This window comes from Mustelus asterias, chromosome 20 (assembly GCF_964213995.1).
Source record: "Mustelus asterias chromosome 20, sMusAst1.hap1.1, whole genome shotgun sequence".
NCBI lineage: Eukaryota > Metazoa > Chordata > Chondrichthyes > Carcharhiniformes > Triakidae > Mustelus > Mustelus asterias.
Genome location: NC_135820.1, coordinates 42,680,018 through 42,704,369, shown reverse-complemented (window position 1 = coordinate 42,704,369; position 24,352 = coordinate 42,680,018). Strand labels below are relative to the sequence as shown.

Genomic DNA, 24,352 nt, shown 5'->3' with positions numbered 1-24,352 from the left:
TATACCTAAATAAGATTATTTTGGATCATAGATTCCATAGAATTCCTACAGTGCAAAAAGAGACCATTTGGCCCATCGAGTCAGCACCGATCACAATCCCACCCCGGTCATAACCTCACTTATTTGCCCTGCTAACCCCCTGAGACTAAGTGGGGCGGGGGGGGGGGGGGGGGGAGCAATTTAGCTTGGCCAATCAACCTAACACGCACAATATTGGAATGTGGGAGGAAACCAGGAGGAAAAGTATGAATTCTTTTTTAAAGAACACAACACCAGGTTAAAGTCCAACAGGTTTATTTGGTAGCAAATACCATAAGCTTTTGGAGCGCTGCTCCTTCGTCAGATGGAGTGGAAATGTGCTCTCAAACAGTGCACAGAGAAGTCAAGTTACAGAATACTAATTAGAATGCGAATCCCTACAACCAGCCAGGTCTTAAAGGTACAGACAATGTGGGTGGAGGGAGCATTAAACACAGGTTAAAGAGATGCGTATTGTCTCCAGACAGAACAGTTAGTGAGATTCTGCAAGTCCAGGGGGCAAGCTGTGGGGGTTACTGATAATGTGACATAAATCCAACATCCTGGTTTAGGCCGTCCTCATGTGTGCGGAACTTGGCTATCAGTTTCTGCTCAGCGACTGCGCTGTCGTGTGTCGTGAAGGCCGCTTTGGAGAACGCTTACCTGAAGATCCAAGGCTGAATGCCCGTGACTGCTGAAGTGCTCCCCCACAGGAAGAGAACAGTCTTGCCTGGTGATTGTCGAGCGGTGTTCATTCATCCGTTGTCGTAGCGTCTGCATGGTTTCCCCAATGTACCATGCCTCGTGACATCCTTTCCTGCAGCGTATCAGGTAGACAATGTTGGCCGAGTTGCAAGAGTAGGTACCGTGTACCTGGTAGATGGTGTTCTCACATGCGATGATGGCATCCGTATCAATGATCCGGCACGTCTTGCAGAGGTTGCTGTGGCAGGGTTGTGTGGTGTCGTGGTCACTGTTCTCCTGAAGGCTGGGTAGTTTGCTGTGGACAATGGTCTGTTTGAGGTTGTGTGGTTGTTTGAAGGCAAGAAGTGGGGGTGTGGGGATGTCCTTGGCGAGATATTCGTCTTCATCAGTGACATGTTGAAGGCTCCGGAGGAGATGCCGTAGCTTCTCCGCTCCGGGGAAGTACTGGACGATGAAGGGTACTCTGTCCACCATGTCCCGTGTTTGTCTTCTGAGGAGGTCGGTGCGGTTTTTCGCTGTGGCGCGTCGGAACTGTTGATCGATGAGTCGAGCGCCATATCCTGTTCTTATGAGGGCATCTTTCAGCGTCTGGAGGTGTCTGTTGCGATCCTCCTTATCCGAGCAGATCCTGTGTATTCGGAGGGCTTGTCCGTAGGGGATGGCTTCTTTAACGTGTTTAGGGTGGAAGCTGGAGAAGTGGAGCATCATGAAGTTATCCGTGGGCTTGCGGTACAGTGAGGTGCTGAGGTGACCGTCCTTAATGGAAATGCGTGTGTCCAAGAATGCAACCGATTCTGGAGAGTAGTCTATGGTGAGTCTGATGGTGGGATGGAACTTGTTGATGTCATCATAGAGTTGTTTCAGTGATTGTTCACCATGAGTCCAAGGGAAGAAAATATCATCGATGTATCTAGTGTATAGCATCGGTTGAAGGTCTTGTGCGGTGAAGAAGTCTTGTTCGAACCTGTGCATGAAGATGTTGGCATATTGAGGTTTAAATGCAGCTCAGATTAACAGGATGAACGATTCCTCTATCTGCTACCTCTCAGGCTCCTATCAATTTGGACAGTTTCAATCCAGTTCTGACTGGGCTTGTCTCTACAGTACAAAACTGACCCTAATTCAGTGCTAACTGGTAATCTCATTCGGGGAGGTCAGTGGATAAACACCTCACACTGGTGTGGTAAGAAGCAGTTCTTTGAAACTGGGCAGACTAAAAGAAGCATTACTCGATACCTGCTTGTTCTGTAGCTGACCTAGGAATGCTTGCTGCTGACAAAATCCATCTCCAGGTACTAACACTCTTCATTTTGATAAACACATAGTGAAGTAGATACTTGAAGAAAATGAAATTTTTAAATAAACAGTTGTTAAACAAAAGTCTTTTTGATTGAAGTTGTAGAGTAAAAGTAAGTTTAAGTTTATTTATTAGTGTCACAAGTAGGCTTACATTAAAACTGGAATGAAGTTACTGTGAAAATCCTCCAGTTGCACCTGTTCGGGTACACTGAGGGAGAATTTGGCATGAACAATGCACCTAACAAGCACGTCTTTCGGACTGTGGGAGGAAACCGGAGCACCTGGAGGAAACCCATGCAGACACAGGGAGAACGTGCAGACTTCGCACAGACAGTGACCCAAGCTGGAAATCAAACCCAGGTCCCTGATGCTGTGGGGGTAATAGTAACCACTGTGCCGCAGTGCTGCTCCTATGAAGGGACTGCTGGTTATGTTGCAATTCATTAGGCAAATAAATATTACCAAGAATGTCAGAGTTCATTTTCTTTTGAATGAATGGGAACATGAAATAGCTCCATTTTCCAAAACGTTCAAATATTTCTGATGGAAAAATCATCAGCTTGAAAGTTAGCAAACTATTGCTAGCTGAAAGTAATATAACCCATTTGTAGAACACAAAGATATAAACAGAACACAGCTCATCATCTAGAATAATTGAAATAAAATAAACGAGATTTATTAAGACTGTAATGTTCTTGAAAAATCAAACAAAGAGGCTGAATGTAAATGATCCTTCACTCCAATAGAATGGAATTTTTGTGTCTGAGTCAGAAGGCTGGAAGGTCAAACTGAGGAAGTGCTTTGTTGTCGGAAGAGCTTTCAGATGAAATGTTCTAGTTACCTATTCTGATGAGGGTAAAAGATACAAAAATATGATAATGGCAGGCAGTGAAAAAGCAGTTGGCCCACCTTAAACCTATAGGACATGAATTTCCTTGGGCCTCTGTTGGGTCCATTCATTCGTTTGAAGAGACAAAAGGACAGCACTGGTGTGAGTTTTAAAATGGTTTTCTTTTATTGAAAATAACTTTAAAAATTAAACATGACAGAAGCAAAAACGTGAACTTGGAGACTGGATTCTCAGCCAAGGTCCTTGAACTACACTGAACTGAACTCAAACTGAACTGAACTTGAAAACAAAACTGAACTGAAACTGAACGCTAACACACTAAATTCAAAAATATATTTCAACACTTATCTCGCTATTGGAAGTGTTTTTTGTATGCTGGCTCCAACGCTTATCTCGTTATTGGAGATGTTTTTTGCAGGCTGTCTCTGTCTAGAAAAACAATCCTTGCAGCTGCTGTTATGCTGTTGTTTTCCTGCATTGTGTACCCTTCAGGAATGCAGTCAATTTTTAGCTAACCCATCATGCCTTCTGATTCTATCTGTCGTTAAGCCAGCTACAATTGTTCAGCTTAGCAGAGTTAGTTAGGAAGTTCAGGATCCAGTTGCAGAGGGAGGTGATGGGCCTCGCCACCTCACTCTGCAACTGGATCCTGAACTTCGTAACTCACAGACCACAATCAGTAAGGATAGGCAACAACACCTCCTCCACGATCATCCTCAACACCGGTGCCCCACAAGGCTGTGTTCTCAGTCCCCTACTATACTCCTTATACACCTATGATTGTGTGGCCAAATTCCCCTCCAATTTGATTTTCAAGTTTGCTGATGACACCACCGTAATGGGTCGGATCTCAAACAATGACGAGACGGAGTACAGGAAAGAGATAGAGAATCTGGTGAGCTGGTGCGGTAACAATAATCTATCCCTCAATGTCAACAAAACGAAGGAGATTGTCATTGACTTCAGGAAGCGTAAAGGAGAACATGCCCCTGTCTACATATATGGGGATGAAGTAGAAAGCGTTGAGAGCTTCAAGTTTTTAGGTGCCCAGATCACCAACAACATGTCCTGGTCCCCCCATGCTGACACTATAGTTAAGAAAGCCCACCTACTTTCTCAGAAGACTAAGGAAATTTGGCACATCAGCTATGACTCTCACCAACTTTCACAGTTGCACCATAGAAAGCATTCTTTCTGGTTGTATCATAGCTTGGTATGGCTCCTGCTTTGCCCAAGACTGCAAGGAACTGCAAAAAGCCGTGAGTGTAGCCCAATCCATCACGCAAAACAGCCTCCCATCCATTGACTCTGTCGATACTTGCCATTGCCTCAGCAAAGCAGCCAGCTTAATTAAGGACCCCATGCACCCCGGACATTCTCTCTTCCACCTTCTTCCTTCGGAAAAAAGATACAAAAGTCTGAGGTCACGTACCAACCAATTCAAGAACAGCTTCTTCCCTGCTGCTGTCAGACTTTTGAATGGACTTCCCATGCATTAAGTTGATCTTTCTCTACACCCTAGCTATGACTGTAACACTACATTCTGCACTCACTCGTTTCCTTCTCTATGAACGGTATTTTTGTCTGTATAGTGCGCAAGAAACAATACTTTTCACTGTATGTTAATACATGTGACAATAATAAATCAAATCAAATCAAATCAAGTCAGTTAACCGCTACAATCTTATGCATAGGCAGAAATATCTTAAAATGAAGTCTTTGCATCAACTGAAGCAAACAGGGCTACGCATACACAGGATCCCTCCATCTCTATATCATTTACTGATGCGCTATCAATTAGGCAAAAGACTACTTGTGTGCCAATACAACTGTAGGCTTTTATTCATAACAGAATCAGGAGCACATCCCAACAGGTAACCGACCTGGACTGAACAAGGGGGAGGAGACAGCCACCTTTATACTAGGTGACAAGGGGAGGAGCCGAGCCGGCAGGGGATGTGTCCAGGCATAACAAACACACAACGGTGGTCCATGTAGGACAAAGGCACAACTGAAGTCCACCACATTTACCATGTGAAGAGAGAATGACATTTTTTGAAGAAGAAATTTTTCTATCCAACCCTAAGCCAATGTCACAATTAATAATTTATCATGACCACATATGATGTACATTGCGGAATATTTATCATTTGTTTCATTGGCTGGTTTAATGCTCTGGATTGTTTCTAAGAAGTAAAGAAACTGCTAGAACTGCAAAAGATACTGGGATAAATTTTTCAGTCCCGCTTACTGTGTCAATCGTCACGGGTGAGTCGGTAAATTTGATGGACCGTTTAAAGATACATTGACCTTGAATGGGAATTTCCAATCTTGGGATGGGCAGGACTGGAAATTCCCACCCACTGTGATTAAAAATGGCTGCAGAAGTCACCTGACCTACATACTTGTCCAAGTTTCTAGAAGTCTCTGAATGCGTATTACCAGGGGGCATGGCTAGGCAGTTTCCTGATGGACTTCACATCTGCCATTATTTGAACTCTGCAAAGCAAACGGACAGTAGAATGTTGAAGTCCCATCAATTACGAGGTCTCCAGCGAGTGAGTGAAAATAACAGGCTTTTAATCGCAAAGAACTGGAACACACCCTTGTAGCTAACCTGGCCCAGACTGAGGCAGGGAGGAGGAACTGTCACCTTTATACCTCGTTCAGGTGGAAAGGGAGGAGTCTCATGTGGAAAGGGAGGAGTCTCGGGCCAGGTGCAGCAGGGGTGTGTCCAGGCATACAACATGTAATTACAGTGGGTCACCACATTCACCCCCTCTTTAAAATAAGAGTCCGGCGGGGGTGGGTGGAACAATATATACAGAGGCATGAAGATATATATATACAAGAGTCACGAAGCTGAAGTAAGACGTCAACCCTCACAGGTTCAGCCTGTCGGACGGCTTGATCCGTCGCTGTGACCGCCGTAGTACTGGTTGAGGTGTTGTTTCAGATGGCAGGGTGAAACCACTCGAGTCCGCCGTCGTCCCTTCTGGTCGGGTACTGCGTGGTGACTCCGGGGGCTCAGGCGAGCTGCATACAGGGGACAAAGAAGTAAGCGGCCCTGGTGTTACCTGAACAACAGAGGGGTTTAGGGATGTGGGGTGGGAGGTCATAGTGGGCTCCGGGGCACCCGCAGGCGCCAGGTCCCGGATAGAGACTGTGTCCTCCCGCTCATCGGGGTATGCCACATAGGCATATTGGGGGTTGGCGTGGAGGAGCTAGACCTTTTCGACCAGGGCGTCCGACTTATGGGGCCGCACATGCCTCCGGAGCAGAACGGGGCCTGGGTACATCAGCCACGACGGTAGTGAGATTCCCGAGGAGGACTTCCTAGGGAAAGCAAACATCCGCTCATGGGGGGTGGCATTGGTAGCCGTACACAGGAGTGACCTAATTGAGTGCAGTGCATCAGGGAGGACTTCTTGCCAGTGGGTGACTGGAAGGCCTTTAGACCGTAGTGCTAGTAAAACGGCCTTCCAGACTGTCGCATTCTCCCTCTCTACCTGTCCGTTTCTTCTGGGGTTATAGCTGATAGTCCTACTCGAGGCTATGCCCTTAGAGAGCAGGTACTGATGCAGCTCATCACTCATGAAGGAGGATCCCCGGTCGCTATGGATGTAGCTAGGGAAACCGAACAGGGTGAAGAGGCTGTGCAGGGCCCTGACGACCATGGCTGAAGTCATATCCGAGCAGGGAATGGCAAAAGGGAATCGGGAGTACTCATCTATAACATTGAAGAAATAGATGTTGCGGTCAGAAGAAGGAAGGGGCCCTTTGAAATCAATGCTGAGGCGTTCAAAGGGGCGGGTGGCTTTTATGAGGTGTGCCCTGTCCGGCCGATAGAAGTGCGGCTTACACTCCGCGCAGACCGGGCATTGTCTGGTTATAGACCGGACGTCCTCAACAGAATAGGGCAGGTTACGGGCCTTAATAAAATGGTAGAGCCTGGTGACTCCCGGGTGACAGAGGTCATTGTGGAGAGTCTGTAGTTGGTTCACTTGTGCGCTGGCACATGTTCCGCGAGACAGAGCATCCAGAGGCTCATTGAGCTTCCCGGGCCGATATAAGATACCATAATTGTAGGTGGAGAGCTCAATCCTACACCTCAGTATCTTATCATTCTTAATCTTGCCCCTCTGCGCGTTGTTGAACATAAAAGCCACCGAACGTTGGTCCGTGAGCAAAGTCAACCGTCGGCCAGCTAAGTAGTGGCACCAGTGTCGCACCGCTTCGACGATGGCCTGAGCCTTCTTCTCGACAGAGGAGTGTCGAATTTCCGAGCCTTGGAGGATTCGTGAGAAGAAGGCCACGGGTATGCCCGCCTGGTTAAGGGTGGCGGCCAGGGCGAAGTCAGACGCATCACTCTCCACCTGGAAGGGGATTGACTCATCCACAGCGTGCATCGTGGCCTTTGCGATGTCCGCTTTGATGCAGTCAAAGGCCAAGCGGGCCTCTCCCGACAGGGGAAAAAGGGTGGATTTGATAAGCGGACGGGCCTTATCCGCGTAATTAGGGACCCACTGGGCGTAGTATGAGAAGAAGCCCAGGCATCTCCTCAGTGCTTTAAGATTGGTGGGAAGAGGAAGTTCCATGAGGGGGCGCATGCGGTCAGGATCGGGGCCAATGACCCCGTTCTCCACTACATACCCCAGGATGGCGAGTCGGTGAGTGTGGAAGACACACTTCTCCTTATTGTAGGTCAGGTTTAGGAGAGCGGCCGTGTGAAGGAATTTATTGAGGTTTGCATCATGGTCCTGCTGATCATGGCCGCAGATGGTGACGTTATCCAGGTACGGGAAGGTGGCCCACAGCCCGTTCTGGTCCACCATTCGGTCCATCTCACGCTGGAAGACCGAGACCCCATTGGTGACGCCGAAGGGAACCCTAAGGAAGTGGTAGAGGCGGCCATCCGCCTTGAAAGCAGTATATTTGCGGTCCTCCGGGCGGATGGGGAGCTGGTGGTAAGCCAATTTGAGGTCAATAGTGTAGAACACCCGGTATTGCGCAATCTGATTGACCATGTCAGATATGCGCGGAAGGGGATACGCGTCCAGCTGCGTGTACTGATTGATGGTCTGACTGTAATCAATGACCATATGGTGTTTCTCCCCAGTTTTGACCACCACCACTTGTGCTTTCCAGGGGCTAGTACGAGCCTCAATGATCCCTTCCTTCAGGAGCCGCTGAACCTTGGACCTAATGAAGGTCCTGTCCCCCGCACTGTACCGTCTGCTCTTGGTGGCAATAGGCTTACACTTGGGGGTGAGGGGTTCGAATAGTGAGGGAGGGGTGACTTGAAGGGTCGAAAGGCTGCAAGTGGTGCGCGATGGGCAGTCTAGGAACTGTGGGTTGCAGACGGAGATCGGGGGAAGAGGCCCGTTGTACTGCAACGTGACACTCCTAAGATGGATCAGGAAATCGAGCCCTAGGAGTATGGGAGCGCAGAGGTGTGGCAGCAACAGGAGCTTGAAATTTTCATACTCGGTCCCCCGAACCGTAAGGGTCACCACACAGTACCCGAGGACATCCACCGAGCGGGACTTTGAGGCCAAGGAAATGGTTTGTTTGACTGGCCGCACAGAAAGGGCGTAGCGGCGCACTGTATCGGGGTGGATGAAACTCTCTGTACTCCCGCAGTCAAACAAATAATTTCCCATGTGGCCATTTACCTGGATGTCCATCATGGACCTGGCGAGTTGATGCGGACGGGATTGGTCTAGCTGGACCGCTGCCACTGTGGATCCTGGAGGATGATTGACCGGCGTCCAAAATGGCGGCTCCCTTGTCTCACACGCAGCTGATGGCGTCCAAAATGGCGGCTCCCTTGACTCACACGCGGCCGATGGCGTCCAAAATGGCGGCTCCCTTGACTCACACGCGGCCGATGGCGTCCGAAATGGCGGTTCCCTCGGGTCGCACGCTGCACTGTTTGGCTTTGAGGACGACTATGCCCTGCAGACTTTAGCATAGTGGCCTTTCTTTCCGCACCCAGAGCAGAACACCTCCCTTGCCGGGCAGCATTGTCGGGGGTGCTTCCCCAGGCCGCAAAAATAGCACTTCGGACCTGCAACAACCGCAGCAGTCGAGTCGTTGGTGGGGCGCGGTGTGGCATAAGTCTGTGGCCCTCCTAGATACTGGGGTGGTAGCGGCCGTGGTGCCCACGATGTAACCACGTGGTCAGGTGCGTACGCCTCGAGGTTACGGGAGGCCACCTCTAAAGATTCAGCGAGCGACACTGTTTTTGGTAGGTCCAGCCCACCTTGCTCCAGCAGGCACTGCTGAATGTAGTTGGGGCGATGCCCGTAACGTAGGCATCGCGGATTAAGTCCTCCGTGTACTGCGCGGCGGATACAGCCTTGCAATTACGGGCCCTGCCGAATACCCGCAGTTCGCGGAGAAACTGCGCTCGATTCTCCTGGCCACTGTCTTCGAGTAGCCAGAAGGTGCCTGGCGTAGACTTCATTCGTCCGTTTACTGTACTGGCTCTTTAGGAGCTCTAGCGCGTCCCTGTACGTCTCAGCGTCACGGATGGTGGCATAAACCACGTCGCTTACCTGGGCGTGGAGCACGTGCAGCTTGTCTGATTCGGACTGGACGACAGCGGAGGCTTCGAGGAAGGCTTCAAAGCACTTCAGCCAGTGATCGAAGCTGTTGGCAGCTCCCACAGCTTGTTGGTCCAGGTTTAATTTATCGGGCTTTAAAATTTGCTCCATTCTGTTTTTTTTTCTCTTTGCGATTAAAATTGATGCACCATCAATTACGATACGAGGACTCCAGCGAGTGAGTGAAAAGAACAGGCTTTTAATCGCAAAGAACTGGAACACACCCTTGTGGCTAACCTGGCCCAGACTGAGGCAGGGAGGAGGAACCATCACCTTTATACCTCGTTCAGGTGGAAAGGGAGGAGTCTCAGGTGGAAAGGGAAGAGTCTCAGGCCAAATACAGCAGGGGTGTGTCCAGGCATACAACATGTAATTACAGTGGGTCACCACATGCGACAGTCTGGAAGGCCGTTTTACTAGCGCTACGCTCTAAAGGCCTTCCAGGCCTTCCAGATTTCTTTACTCCGGAAACTGCCAGGAACAAAGAAGGGCTAATGAAATTCATTATGTATAGATGATGCTAAGCACTCCCTTTATGTTTCAATGGCATTTTGATAGCTTTGACCATGGGAAATTGAAGCTCCTTCATTAATATGGATTGCCTTCCATTGTGTGCCAATAGCCAGCTGTCACATCATTAGAACCCCATTTGTGAAAAGCTATCATTATCAGAGTGTCTGTTGTTACAGCAGGTGGAGTCTGCAGAAAGCAATGGTAACATCTAGAAGCAGTCTGCAGGATGAAACATTGGCCGGAATTTTCTGGCCGCTTACGCCCCACCGCCGCTGGAGAATTTAGCGCTCAGCCAAATCTCCGTTCACTGCAGCAGGACTGGAAAACCTCGCCAGGTGAATGGCCGGATGATTCTGCCCATCATCTCTTTCTCAAGTTCAGAACTATCTCTTGTTACATTTAGAATATATCACAGAGATAGAGAATTTTAATCAAAATGAACCTCAAGAATCATAGCATCCACTTTGGAAAAACGTAGATTACAGTTTAAAAGAGGCTATCTCCAGAAAAACAACCAGTTTATATTGGTCACAACACCCCTGGAATTAAACTCTATCAAAGGAATGTCGGAACGTATATTTCTTTGATTTTACAGACTTTAACTCTTACCAATGCCATTTCTTCCAGCCTATAACTTATTCTGTTCTGCGTTCTAGTGTATGAATGGATGTCATGGAATTCAGGTCACGTTTTTACCTTTTTAATAAGGCTTATACTTTTACCTGAGTCAGTTTTTAACGTTAAAAGTCCCTTCTTACTTGTTAGCACAAGATATCTGGCTGGCTTTATCTCACACAGCTTTACATATGGTCAAGTGCATACAGGATTGAAAAATCACAATATTTTAACAAATCTAACTCTGTCATAACCACCCTCAAGAAAAGAGGGAGAACTAATTCACCTCCCTGGACTTGGCCGTAAGCTCATTGTTGTTTGTGGGGTGCTACTATTTGGCTGTTGCATTTGTCCACAAAACATCAATGATGACGCTTTAGAAGTAATTAATTGGTTGTTAAGTACTTCAGGACATTGTAATTACTTGAGGGGCACTCTAACAATGGCAGTTCTTTTTTTATTTTATTGAAACTTAAATTTCTGGGTAAATATTAAAATTCCAATCAAACTGTAGACTTTAATAGGGCTTTTAATAATACGGTACAGGGATAAATAAGCCATCCAAGTGAAGGTAGAGAACATTGCGGGTTAGGTTGATTGGCTATGCTAAAAAAGTTGCCCTTAGTGTCCTGAGATGCGTAGGTTAGAGGGATTAGTGGGTAAATATGTAGGGATATGGGGGTAGGGCCTGGGTGGGATTGTGGTCGGTGCAGACTCGATGGGCCGAATGGCCTCTTTCTGTACTGTAGGGTTTCTATGATTTCTATGATTAGAAATTTTATAGAACTTAGTTAATTAAACCGATATTTTTGATGCAAGTAATTAAGCTCAGGTATCATTAAGTTGGAATTTACATTCAGGGAAGACAATTTTCCATCTTGCAAGAGTCTCCATTCAGGCTGCTGCCACTGTTACAGCACTGTAATGGCCAAAGATGTGACTGAGACCATGCTGCGGTATTCTTTTCATCCTTCTCGACTTGCCTGCTGTCTTTGATGTGGTTTACTATCGTCCTCCAAATCCTCTTCCTCATCATCCAGCTGGATTGGACTGTCTGTGACTGATTCCACACTAATTTAATCAGCCATGTCAGAGAATCTCCTCTTCCCATGTGATACCTCTGGATTTCCCCAAGTATCTTCTATTCCTCCTAATTAATATCAACCTACTGCTCCTCAGATGTCTAGATCTACCTAACCACCACCTCTCATGATCACTCCATTGTCTCTGCATTGGTAGGCTGCTGCTCGAACATCCTGTCTTGGATGAAATGAAATTGCCTCCAATTAAGAGGAAGACTGACGATATGACTTCTCCCTTCCCTCCTCCCCACTTCCCTACTTCCCCACAACCTCTCTTCCCTAATTGCTAATTCCTTTCTCCTCTATGGCGTGCTGTTTTCAATCTTAGCATCCCTTTTCACTCAGAGCTGAACTTCCTACCCTATGTATCCTTTACCAAACAGATGGGCTACAAGTGTCTCCAGGATAATGCCCATCTCTGCCCCTGTCTCAATCTACCAGCTGGAGCCCTCATTCATGCTTTTGTTATCTCCGAGTTTGACTATTTCAAAGTTCTTGTGGCCAGCTTTCCATCTTATACCCTGTATGAATGTGAGCTTCCCTTATCCGAACTCGTACCAAGTTCAGTTCATTCATCATCAATGTTACTTCTGAGATGCTGCAAGCACAGAGGCACAACAACCCACAACTCAGCAATCTGCTCATGAGTTCAAAAGCAAAATACTGCAGAATCTAGGGCTGGAAATCTACCCCACCCCCACAACCGCGAAGACACCTATGGCAGGGACGGCAAGCCATTGAAATCTCCATTCACATCAGGAATGACTTTAACCAGGCATTTGAGGTTAGCCTGTTAGAATATGAACGCCATGATTAAGGGCCAAATTGATGGGCCAGTCAGGGAGCCTCTCACTTTGTATTTAACCAGGAGTGTCAGTTCCTCTGGGACCCCTAGTGTAAGCTGCTAACTGAAAGTACGCTGTATGCTGTTGTCAGACTGGTAAATAAAGGGATTTTGGTGAAGGGACTTCTGCCTTTGAGGACTTATTACAACATCGGTGGTTCCAGAAGATTCTACTGGCGAGAAGAGCTGGAAAACTCTGGTCCAGGAAACTGAAATAAAAGCAGGAAATGCTGGAAATACTTAGCAGGTCTGGTAACATCTGTGGAGAGAGAGATAGCATTTCACTTCATAGATGTTTACAGCATGGAAACAGGTCCTTTGGCCCAACTTGTCCATGCCGCCCTTTTTTTTTGAAACCCCTAAGCTAATCCCAATTGCCAGCATTTGGCCCATATCCCTCTATACCCATCGTACCCACGTAACTATCTAAATGCTTTTTAAAAGACAAAATTGTACCCGCCTCTACTACTACCTCTGGCAGCTTGTTCCAGACACTCACCACCCTCTGTGTGAAAAAATTGTCCCTCTGGACCCTTTTGTCTCTCTCCCCTCTCACCTTAAACCTCTGCCCTCTAGTTTTAGACTCCCCTACCTTTGGGAAAAGATATTGACTATCTACCTTGTCTATGCCCCTCATTATTTTATAGACCTCTATAAGATCACCCCTCAGCCTCCTACGCTTCAGAGAAAAAAGTCCCAGTCTATCCAGCCTCTCCTTATAACTCAAACTATCAAGTCCCAGTAGCATCCGAGTAAATCTTTTCTGCACTCTTTCTAGTTTAATAATATCCTTTCTATAATAGGGTGACCAGAATTGCACACAGTATTCCAAGTGTGGCCTTACCAATGTCTTGTACAACTTCAACAAGACTTTCCAACTTCTGTATTCAACCTTCTGACCGATGAAACCAAGCATGCCAAATGCATTCTTCACCACTCTGTCCACCTGTGACTCCACTTTCAAGGAGCTATGAACATGTACCCCTAGATCGCTTTGTTCTGTAACTCTCACCAAAGCCCTACCATTAACTGAGTAAGTCCTGCCCTGGTTCAATCTAACAAAGTACATCACCTTGCATTTGTCTAAATTAAACTCCATCTGCCATTCGTCAGCCCACTGGCCCAACTGATCTAGCTCCCGTTGCAATTGGAGATAACTTTCTTCACTGTCCACTATACCACCAATCTTAGTGTCATCTGCAAACTTACTAACCATGTCTCCTATATTCTCATCCAAATCATTAATATAAATGACAAATAACAGTGGACCCAGCACTAATCCCTGAGGCACACCGCTGGTCACAGTTTGAAAAACAACTCTCTACAACTCTCTGTCAAGAAGCCAATTTTGTATCCATTTAGATACCTCACCCTGGATCCCGTGAGATTTAACCTGATGCAACTACCTACCTTGCGGTCTCTTGTCAAAGGACTTGCTAAAGTCCATGTAGACAACATCAACTACACTTCTGTGGTCTTTCATCAGGATAGATCAAAGATCAGGCCATTTGTCTGAAACTCTGTTGCCAGACCTGCTGGGCATTTTCAGCTCACATGTTGCCATGTATTAAAGATACTGGCCGAGATTCTCCGGCATCCCAGCCGCGTATTACCCACCAGCAGGGGGTGCATCATTGTTTGCTAGCGGCGGGATTCTCTGTCGCACTGCTGTCAATGGGAATTCCCATTGACGTCACCTCTCCACTGGCAGGAAACCCCGGGCTGGGGATGCGCTGCTGGCCAGACCGGAGAATCCTGCCGGCTTGAACGGCCAGAAAATTCCAGCCATTATGAGGGCATAACCATGCAGTGGTTGTACAAAAAGTAATTAAAAGTACTGCGCATTGAAACAAACAAGCTGCACACAACATAAATTAGGGGGAGCTTTGTGCGCTGCCTTTGCTTGCTGACCTGTATTGGTTGATTGTTTACTAACACATTTGCCAAAATCTTGCTCCTGTTCATGCTGGTGGGATCTTACGGTCCCGCCACCAATGCACCCCCGCCACGGGCTTCCTGGCAGTGAGGCACGCGTTCAACTTGACAATGGCAGGACCATAAGGTCTTGCCGCCAGCGAGCACACATTGCCTCCCACTGCCACGAAACATGCCGCGAAGCGAGAAAAGAATTCCACCCATAGATTTCAAAATTTACAATGTTCAAAACCCTCCTGTGATGTTCCCGTACATTCTAAACTTCAATCTAATTTTTCTATTTAAAAACTGAACACGACAGGTTGCAAGAGATGTCCACCTGGAGTGTTATCACCGGTCTCTCTCTCTCTCTCCCTGAACTTTGGCAAACTCTGATCTGTGGAGCTGGTAAATGTGAATGATAGAAATTACCTGCAGATCATTCATAACATTATTGAGTCATGGCATCAGTAATGAATGGTGTTGCGTTGCCAAAGGCACCCCAGGCATCCTTCAGCATGTTGTATTCTGGCGCAGTCAGGGGGTGCTCTGAAAATCCCCATTGATCATACAGCTGGCAGAGTTGGCCTATTAGCAGGCACTAAGATTCAGAACAGGTCATCCCCAATTACATGCGATAATTTTATGTTCACTTTGCAGGAGTCCTGGGATATGCGACGGGTGACCAAATTTCACTATGGGTGTGGCTAGGTGTCAGTGTTAACCTGTCAACTGCTGCTGTCCATAATCAGACTGAGGATTGTTACCTGTTTCTACACCATCTGAAATGAAAGAAAGGAATAATGTAAGTTTACAAAACTGTTACTATCCTGGTGTAGTTTGTGGGATTTCTTCAGCTCCAGTTAAAAGTATTTGTTTAGTTAGCATGAAAATCATTAAGCTTCAAGAAGACTGAATATTAAAAGCACTAAGTGGCAGGGAATGAAATGTTTATGAATAAATCTACCCTTAAAAATATTGCATGCTGTTAATAATGTGCCAAACAGCTTGAAGGTTTTATTTTTCCCCTTGAGAACCTGTTTGCCTAAGAAACAAGTAATGCGCTTCAAAATAATTGATTGTAAATGAAGTGTGATCAGATCTCTGAGGCATGTGACCAGGTGTTTTATGAATTCTAATCTTTCTTTTTACACATTTATAAGTCTCTGCCTAAGAAAGCAGCTTTATCATGTTGCTTTCAGTTGGCCAGGAGTACAGGCCTTGTTGCGGACTTTAATGTTCAGCTTTTTAATTGATCACAACTTTTGTTCCCTTTAACTAACCAGACCAATTCATGGAGTTCACTTAAACAACTGTTATAATTCAAGCTACAGCGAGAAGCTGGAAAGTCACAGGGCACAGTCTGTAAGTAGCCAAAGTAAAGAATTCAGGAATACACAAGCAGTTATAGTTTCAAATTTGATTACAAGTAATGAGCATATACCAATCAAGGTATAGTAGTTAGCTTTATCCATTCATAGCTAACTGATTATGGTTACATCATGCATAAGATGCAGATATCAAAACTAATCACATTCGTTGCACGCCTGCTTAATTATAACATCCAATCAGCGTGAAAACTTAACCATGTTGGCTGACCTAATTCATTGTTGTTACAAGTTATCATTGATGTATCTGTGTCTGTGAATATCACACTCTCCTTCTATGTCCAGATGTATAATTTAATGAACTCTTTCAGATTAAGGGCATTGGCGCTTATCTGTGCAGACTTTTATAAAGAGCTCTGGCTTTTCTCTTAGCAGCTTATGTGATTTTTAAACTTGTGTGATTATTAACCCTTTCCGGCCTAGAACTGTACACCCATCAATGCCCTCATGGCATCGGTGGCATGGTGACATTGCTGCCTCACAGCTGCAGGGATCCAGGTTCAATTCCAACCTCGGGTGACTGTCTGTGTGGAGTTTGCACATTCTCCCCGTGTCTAGATGGGTTTCCTCCGGGTGGTCCGGTTTCCTCCTCCACTCCAAAGATGTGTGGGTCGGGTTGATTGGCCATGCTAAATTGCTCCTTAAGGTCAGTGTAATTAGCACGGTAAATATGTAGGGTTACGGGGATAGGGCCTGGGTGGGATTGTTATCGGTGCAGGCTTGATGGGCTGAATGGCCTCCTTCTGCACTGAAGGGCTTCTATGGAATCTGTGATCCTCACTTTGTAGGAGAAAAATGCCTCTCCTCCATGGAACAACACAATGTGGAACCTACTTATAAGATACATTGCAGGCAGAAATACACTTTCTAACAATGCACAGTGTCAAAACAATATTGACACCCCAGGGTGTCCCCTACCTGCCTGCTCCTGGAACTTACCTTCCCAGGCAGAGTGCTGCAGTGCCACTTCTGGCCTATGATTTTAACCTGATGCAATATTTTTTAAAAGGATGGCTAGTGAGGAAAAGACTCAGTAACTTCAACAGAGGCAAGGTTCTGCAAATCTGAACCTGATGTTTCCATTCGATTACACTACCTTTTTTTCAGTGCAATTCCCATGTAACCAGCGAAAAATGTTGAGCAATTTTAAGTTCAAGTTGTCGCCAGAAAAATCTCTGTTGCTAATTTTAAAAACATCATACTAGAAGCAGGGGCCATTCCCCAAAACTGGTTAAACTCCCAATATGAATGAATGAATCACCATTGGCAGTTTCTACTAGGGACCAGACCAGAAACTCCAAGGTATTTTATGCAGTTAGCCGAGAGTCCAACTTTTGCACTTGATTTTGGCATTAAGGTGAGTACAAGGTGTTTCACTACAGGTAAAATGCAATTGATCCACTAGGAAGCTTTTATCAAAACAAACTTTATTAAGAACACAGTTAGAACATAACAAAAAGAATTTGCATAACTTTTACCAATCAAAATACTTAAATATGACAAAATATAAATCTTAACAACTAGCTATCTCTATTGTTCCAATTTAAAGGAATATCCCCACAGGTATACAGCTTTAGTTAGCACAAAAACATATGCTCACATGTCCTAGATTTCCAGCCTTTTAACATTTCTGGACAGTGGTCCAGAGAGCAGTTTCCAGAGAAGATTATATCATCAAAACAGCAAAACCTCAGAGGTGTAAACCTAGTTTCTAGCAGCTCCCAGGCTCCAGACTTCAGAGAAGGGAAAAGAGAGGCACTGCTCCCTCTTTAATCAAAAGCTGCATCTAAACAGCAACTAACCACGAATTTCCTGCGTAAGCCTAGCTTCACCTAGTCATGTGACCTTAACTGTCAATCAACCTAATCAAGTCCTACTTTGCAAAATCCCAGAGAAAAACACTCAAAACAGCAGAACAGTATTGGTTTAGATTAAAACAAACATTCTCGCAATTAGATCAATTATGCTGCTGCAGTAACATTACAGAAGATGCTGCTTATAGACAGGACAGGTCCAATAATAAAAAAAACCCCTGCTAAAACAGATCCTGCACAATGAAGGTGACTAACATACATTTCTTAAAGGCACAGTATCATCACACTAGTCAAACTTGATTTCAGGCCTTCAAGTATGTTCCAAACATCAAACTAGGGCTTTTGGAAGCAAATACAATAATAGATATGTTTCAAAAAGTTTTGAATAATTTTTAAAATAAATATGTACTAAAGAATTCACTATTGCACCACAATCTAACCTCCATATCAAATTCATCAAACTCTCTCTCTCCTCAATGTTCATTGTCCTAATCTTGCTTAATCTCTCCCTCTATATTCACTTACAAATTTCCAACTGCCTAACTTTCTACCCTCCACTTAAAACATTTCTGCAGTTATTGTCCTGCTGAGCCATACCCTCACCTCCCCATTTCTAATTTCCTTTAAAACCATTATTCTTTCTCACTCTGGTTGATCCCTCCAGCATGGTCCCCATCTTCCCTCCCTTAAGTCCAATAATGCAAGCTTTAATGAATAAGAGTGGTTTAGCCATTCACTGGTTGGACGTCAGAGGGTTCTGCTTTAATCTGTCAAAACTGCTCACTATTCCTAGATCATCTCGGAATGCAAAGATAATGTCAACTTATTTTTGTACTGCAAACCACCACCCTCACCTCCAACAAGTGCAAGGAGTTCACGAACTTCTTTGGCACTAAGGTTGAGCCATGATATGGAGATGCCGGCGTTGGACTGGGGTAAGCACAGTAAGAAGTCTCACACCACCAGGTGTTTGTGTTTGTGAATACAACTCCTCACTCACCTGAAGAAGGAGCCTGAGACTCTGAAAGCTTGTGCTGCCAAATAAACCTGTTGGACTTTAACCTGGTGTTGAGAGACTTCTTACTGTACTAAGATTGAGACCAACCAATCAAATCCCTGAGCCACATCCCTCTCTTTCATAGCCCATGGACCAAACTACCACTAAAGTTCTCTTCTTTCCTAGCCCTGACCTTGCAATTTTCTTTCCTATCTCCCCTCATGCCATCTCCAAACTCAATAGCATCCCTTCAACCTTGCAAACTACTGCTCACCCTTAACGTCCCTTTTCCTCTCTAAAGTCCTCCCACATGCTGTCACCTCCCAAATCCATACTCACCTTTCCCAAATTCCTTTGCTCAAAGCACTCCAATCATGTTTTTGCTCCTGCCACCATACCAAAACTGCCCGTATAAAAATCAAAAATATTCAACGTGGTTGTGATAAAGGTGAACATTTCCCCTTCATTTTTCTCGATCTGTGCACAGCCTCTGAAATTGTTGGCCATACCATCCTTCTCCAACACACCTTCCTTGTCATCCAACTCAGAGGGACTCCATTTGCCTGATTCCATTCTTATTCTATATAATAGGAGCCAGCAAAATACTTGCATTGGCTTTTCTTCTCACTGTTGCACCAAGGATCACCCTTGTGCCAAGGTACTTCCCCTAAGATCTATCTTTGGCCTGCTTTTGTTTCATATTTACATGCTGTACCTTTGGGGCATTAACACAGCCTCACTTTCGACATGTGAACCAATGACACCCAGCTCTACATTACTTCTCTCAAGCCCACTCTACTCCACCTCCCCATACTCACCACTATGTCCTCACTGCCAGAGTGCTTGTCTGACATTCATTACAGGATAAGCAACAATATCCTCCAGCTAATGAGAAAGACCAAATTCATTGTCTTGTTTCTTACCATAACTTCATTCCCCAGCCACCAACTCCATCACTCTCCTCACAAATGAGGCTGAATCAGATTGTCTGTAACTTTTGTTTCATATTGGACCCTGAGTTGAGTTCCTGAACACATTTCCACACCATCACTCAGACCCTCTTCTGCCACCTGTGTAACATTGCCCAACTCTGACTTGCTTCAGCTCATCTGCTGCTGAAAACCTTATTCATGCTTTTGTTACTTCAAGACTTGATTATTCCAGTAAACTCCTGTCTGGCCTTCCACATCCTATGCTCTGTGTTCATCCAAAACTTAGCTGCCATGTCCTAATTTGTACCATGTCTCATTCACTTATCATCCTTGTGTTCGCTGACCTTGGTTCAACAATGCCTCAACTTTAAAATCCTCATCTTTATTTCAAATTCCACAGTGATGTTGCCCCTCCCTCCCCCATCCTTACAACTCTCAGCAATAACAATGCTCCTCCAATTCTGGCTTCTTGACAACTGATTTTAATCAATCCCTTGCCCAGCATTTGCAGCCGTGCTCCAGCTGCCAAGGCCCCAAAGTCTGGAACTCCTTTTCCTTTTCGACACCTCTCTGCCGCTCCTTTCTTCCTTTAAGATGCTTCTACCTCTTTGACCAAGTATTTTGTCATTGCTCTTAATATCGTATTCTGTGGCACTCTGTCAATTTTTATTGGATGATGCTTCTGTGAAGCACTTTGGGATATTTTATTACATTCTCTAGCCTATACGAGTGCAAGTTATTGTGGAAAATGAGTTTGTATATTTTTTATAGGCCCTTCATCAGTCATTTAAAATTGAGTTACTCACAGGTGGTGGTGGATTGACACAGTGGTTCAAAATACTTAGTTTTGTGATAACCAATATCCAACTGTATTAATTCAATTCTCAAAATTGCTTCCTGAGCAATTTTTTTTAAAGCAATTTTTAAAAGGTTCCTTTTAAAACGCTCAGGGATGGCAAACAAGTTTGAGGGAACAGCAAACACTTCTCAAAACGGCAGCAATTTTGGATGCGATATTTGGTGGTCCTAAGTGGTGAATGCCTGAGCCCTGATCTCTGTATCAGGGATGTTCCCAGCTTTAATCCATGGTTTGGGTCAAATCATCGGATCTCAGATGGGACAATGATAAGGGCCTGCGTGCCTGTTAGTTTGGGACAGAGAAAAAAATTGCCATTGTCCCTGCTCCTGATCACAATATGGTGAGTGGGCGTTGAATGAGAACAGATACACTCAGCTGGGTTGCCTTTGGGGTCAAATAACCTGGCCAGATTCACTATCTAGGTTCGTACATTTGCTCAATTAAGCAAGGTAACAAAGGGTGCATGGATGCATCAACCAGCAAGATGTCAATACTTTTACAAGAAGTAGGGGCGGCATGGTAGCACAGTGGTTAGCACTGCTGCTTCACAGCTCCAGGGACCTGGGTTCGATTCCCGGCTTGGGTCACTGTCTCTGAGAGGTTGCACATTCTCCTCATGTCTGCGTGGGTTTCCTCCGGGTGCTCCGGTTTCCTCCCACAGTCCAAAGATGTGCGGGTTAGGTTGATTGGCCATGCTAAAATTGCCCTTAGTGTCCTGGGATGCGTAGATTAGAGGGATTAGTGGGTAAATATGTAAGGATATGGGGATAGGGCCTGGATGGGATTGTGGTCAGTGCAGACCCGATGGGCCGAATGGCCTCTTTCTGTGCTGTAGGGTTTCTAAGAAGAAGGGGAAAAACAGAAATAGAGAAGGGGAAACAAGCTAGATCACTGACCACCTCAAAATCAAATCTCTTACTTGTTTGGGATGACTGGATTTTTTAATTCATTCGTGGGACATGGGCATTGCTGGCTGGCCAGTATTTATTGCCCATCCTTAGTTGCCCTTGAGAAGGTGGCGGCGGGCTGACTTCTTGAAGCGCTGCAGTCCACGTGCTTTGGGTTGATCCACAGTGCTGTTAGGGAGGGAATTCCAGGATTATGGCCCAGCAACAGCGAAGGAACGGTGAAATATTTCCAAGTCAGGATGGTGAGTGGCTTGGAGGAGAACTTGCAGGTGATGGTGTTCCCAGGTATCTGCTACCCTTGTCCTTCTAGGTGGAAGTGTCATTGGTTTGGAAGATTTCTTTTTTGAAACAGCATTTCCTAATATGTTAGAGGTCCAGTACTAAAACCACACAGAGAGGAGGGGAGAAGCAAATTGAGAACATCTATGATGTGCTATGTAATTTATGGTTTATCTTTTACCACTCTGCTTCCCGTTGAGCATGCAAAAACTCCTGTGTGGGCAAGATTAGCATTAGTAGAATAAATCTAACCTTTGGAGTTTGTTCTTTGTTAACGATGCTCCTCCATTAGCCAGATACCTTCAAATACGACTCAAATTTACACTTTAATGACTTTGCAATTTAAAAAAAGCACCATAAATCACATTCAACGCAGAAGTCACTTGTGCTTGAGGTCTAGTGTATATCTCTCCAACAGGCTAAATTCCTCAACAATTTTTGAAATCAAATATTTAGCCAAAGAACAGAACACCAAAAGGTAGAAATCCTGATGTGTAACACTACATTCTGCACTCTCTCATTTCCTTCTCTATGAATGGCATGCTCTGTCTGTATAGCATGCAAGAAGCAATACTTTTCACTGTATGCTAATACATGGGATAATAATAAATTAAATCAAATCAAATCCTCAGTAATGGGACTAAACAGATCTTTTGGCGTCTGAAAAGGTAGTCAAGCAATTTAAAGAGTCTTTATCAGAATTGAAGGCGGAATGTTTGCAAATATTTTAGAATTATTAAAATAAAATGGTGAGGTCACGAATCAAAGATACCTAATGCCAGTTTAAACAGCCAACTGGTGGACACTTTTTACTTATTTCTTGTTTTTAAACTGAGTTACTCACTTATTTTATATATCGCTATTAATAACCAGCAGTGTATTTCCTAAATAGCAAAGTTTAGGAATAATCATTATCTCTTGTACAAACAGGATAAGAGAATATCATATGTTGGTACTTATTCTATTTATGGATACGGAGGGTATATCTTGTTCACTGAAATTTAACTGGACAGATTGTAAATAGTCCCTTTTTAAGTTTCGATCCTCTACATTATTGCAATTTACAAAAGAAATCCAATTTTTGTCTCTTAACTTCAGTGATGCCCCAAAACAAACAACGCAGTGCTTGATTTGAATAATAATTTACACGCATAGAAAAGCATGAGAACCGATAGAGCTTCTAAAAAAGCTGAAAACTCAAATGATACCCAACGACGCAAAAAGGGTGCCCTCAATTTAGACCTTTGACAGGGCCACTGCTCTTCAGGCACAAACTATATTAAGTTCTGTTTTACTACATGGCGTTCTAGGATTCTCACATCACATCAGTGTTCTGGGATTATATTAGATTATTGAAGCCGATTTTCTATGTATACAAGCAGTGGAATAAACTAATTGTTATAAGTTATTATTACCTCTTAATCTTATTCCTTTCTGAGGTAACATAGTGAGAATGCCTCCATGTACATTTACCATAACTGAATGAGGTAATCAAACTCATAATGGACTGTAAAATTGAATTATACTATAAAATTATTAAAATAGATACAAATGATATTACTTTTTAAGAAGTAAAGAACACAACATGTTAGTGCTCAAACACAAGAATATATCTTAATGTAATATACATTGAGGAGGAAAAATTTATGAATAAACCCAATTTCGTACTCTGCAAGAAAGGAACGTAAGATAATTGATCCTCTCTCTGACTGCCGTAACACACACGCTTGCACTGAATATCTTTTCCAGGACTAAAGGAACATTACTTAATTGATATTCATATGTCTTTAAATTCGGAATTATTTCACCCAACAAAAGGAGCTCCATTTTCTTGCTTGCTGTCTAACTTTGGGGTGAGCATGTTCTCACAGCTACCATACCTGTGTGTATAACAGTTGGAACTCCCCCCATCGTGCGCATAGGCACTCAAACTCTGAATGCTCACGATTCTGCACAAACAAATTTTTTAAAAGTTTATTTATTAGTCACAAGTAAGGCTTACGTTTACGCTGCAATGAAGTTACTGTGAAATTGTTCAGCATTTTAGAATAAGGTTTACTGAAAACTACCAGAGGTGGCAAAACGGCTGAATTCTACCAGCAAAAGTGAATGCAGTTCCAGCCTTTTATAACTGTGCAGCAATGAAAGCCTTTTCAATTTGGTGTTGCAGTCTGCATGGATGCAACAGCACCGGTTCTGCTTATTAACCTATGCTAAGGTGTCTCAGTGTACTCACTGCGCAACGCTGAACTTATAAGAATCACAGACATGGAAGAGTGAACTCATTTATTTCTCTCAGGATCTGATCAAAAAGCAACTCGCAACTAGCAAGAGAGAAGAGTGTACAATCCTGATCTAATCATCTGGTGTCACAACAATAATTCCTACTTCATTGCTCAGGAGATGGTGCAGAACATGTTTATCACTGTAACAGGCTGCTACAGAGCTCGCCTTGTCTAATAAAGTCAGAAATCTTGTCCCTTGTATAGACTGCCAAGTTCATGAGAGAATCAGGCTGCAGATCCTCAGGGCCCCTTTCGCCACAGGAGCAAATCCCGTTATGGCTGCAAACTCTAGCGACAGGCCGAAAGCGGGATTTGCGCCACTGAGAATTCCGATCGCTATGTTCCCGGGCTCTCCCCGCCGATGCAGTCACGTCACGCTGAATGAATTTGAATCTACTTTAATATCATTAGTGAGGTTAAGGACAGATGTTCAGACCTCAAT

At 44.6% G+C, this 24,352-nt stretch overlaps 1 protein-coding gene across 1 annotated transcript in view; it reads right to left on the bottom strand.

Annotated features, from left to right (window-relative positions):
- Window positions 1-279: 279 nt before the first annotated feature.
- The window catches only part of LOC144508488 (uncharacterized), a 60,025-nt gene continuing 35,952 nt past the window's right edge, over window positions 280-24,352 (bottom strand). Inside the window, exon 2 of the mRNA XM_078236456.1 lies at window positions 280-1,687. Within this exon, the coding sequence (XP_078092582.1) occupies window positions 631-1,647 (1,017 nt within the window). The 5' untranslated portion in view covers window positions 1,648-1,687 and the 3' untranslated portion in view covers window positions 280-630. The remainder of the gene's footprint in view (window positions 1,688-24,352) is intronic.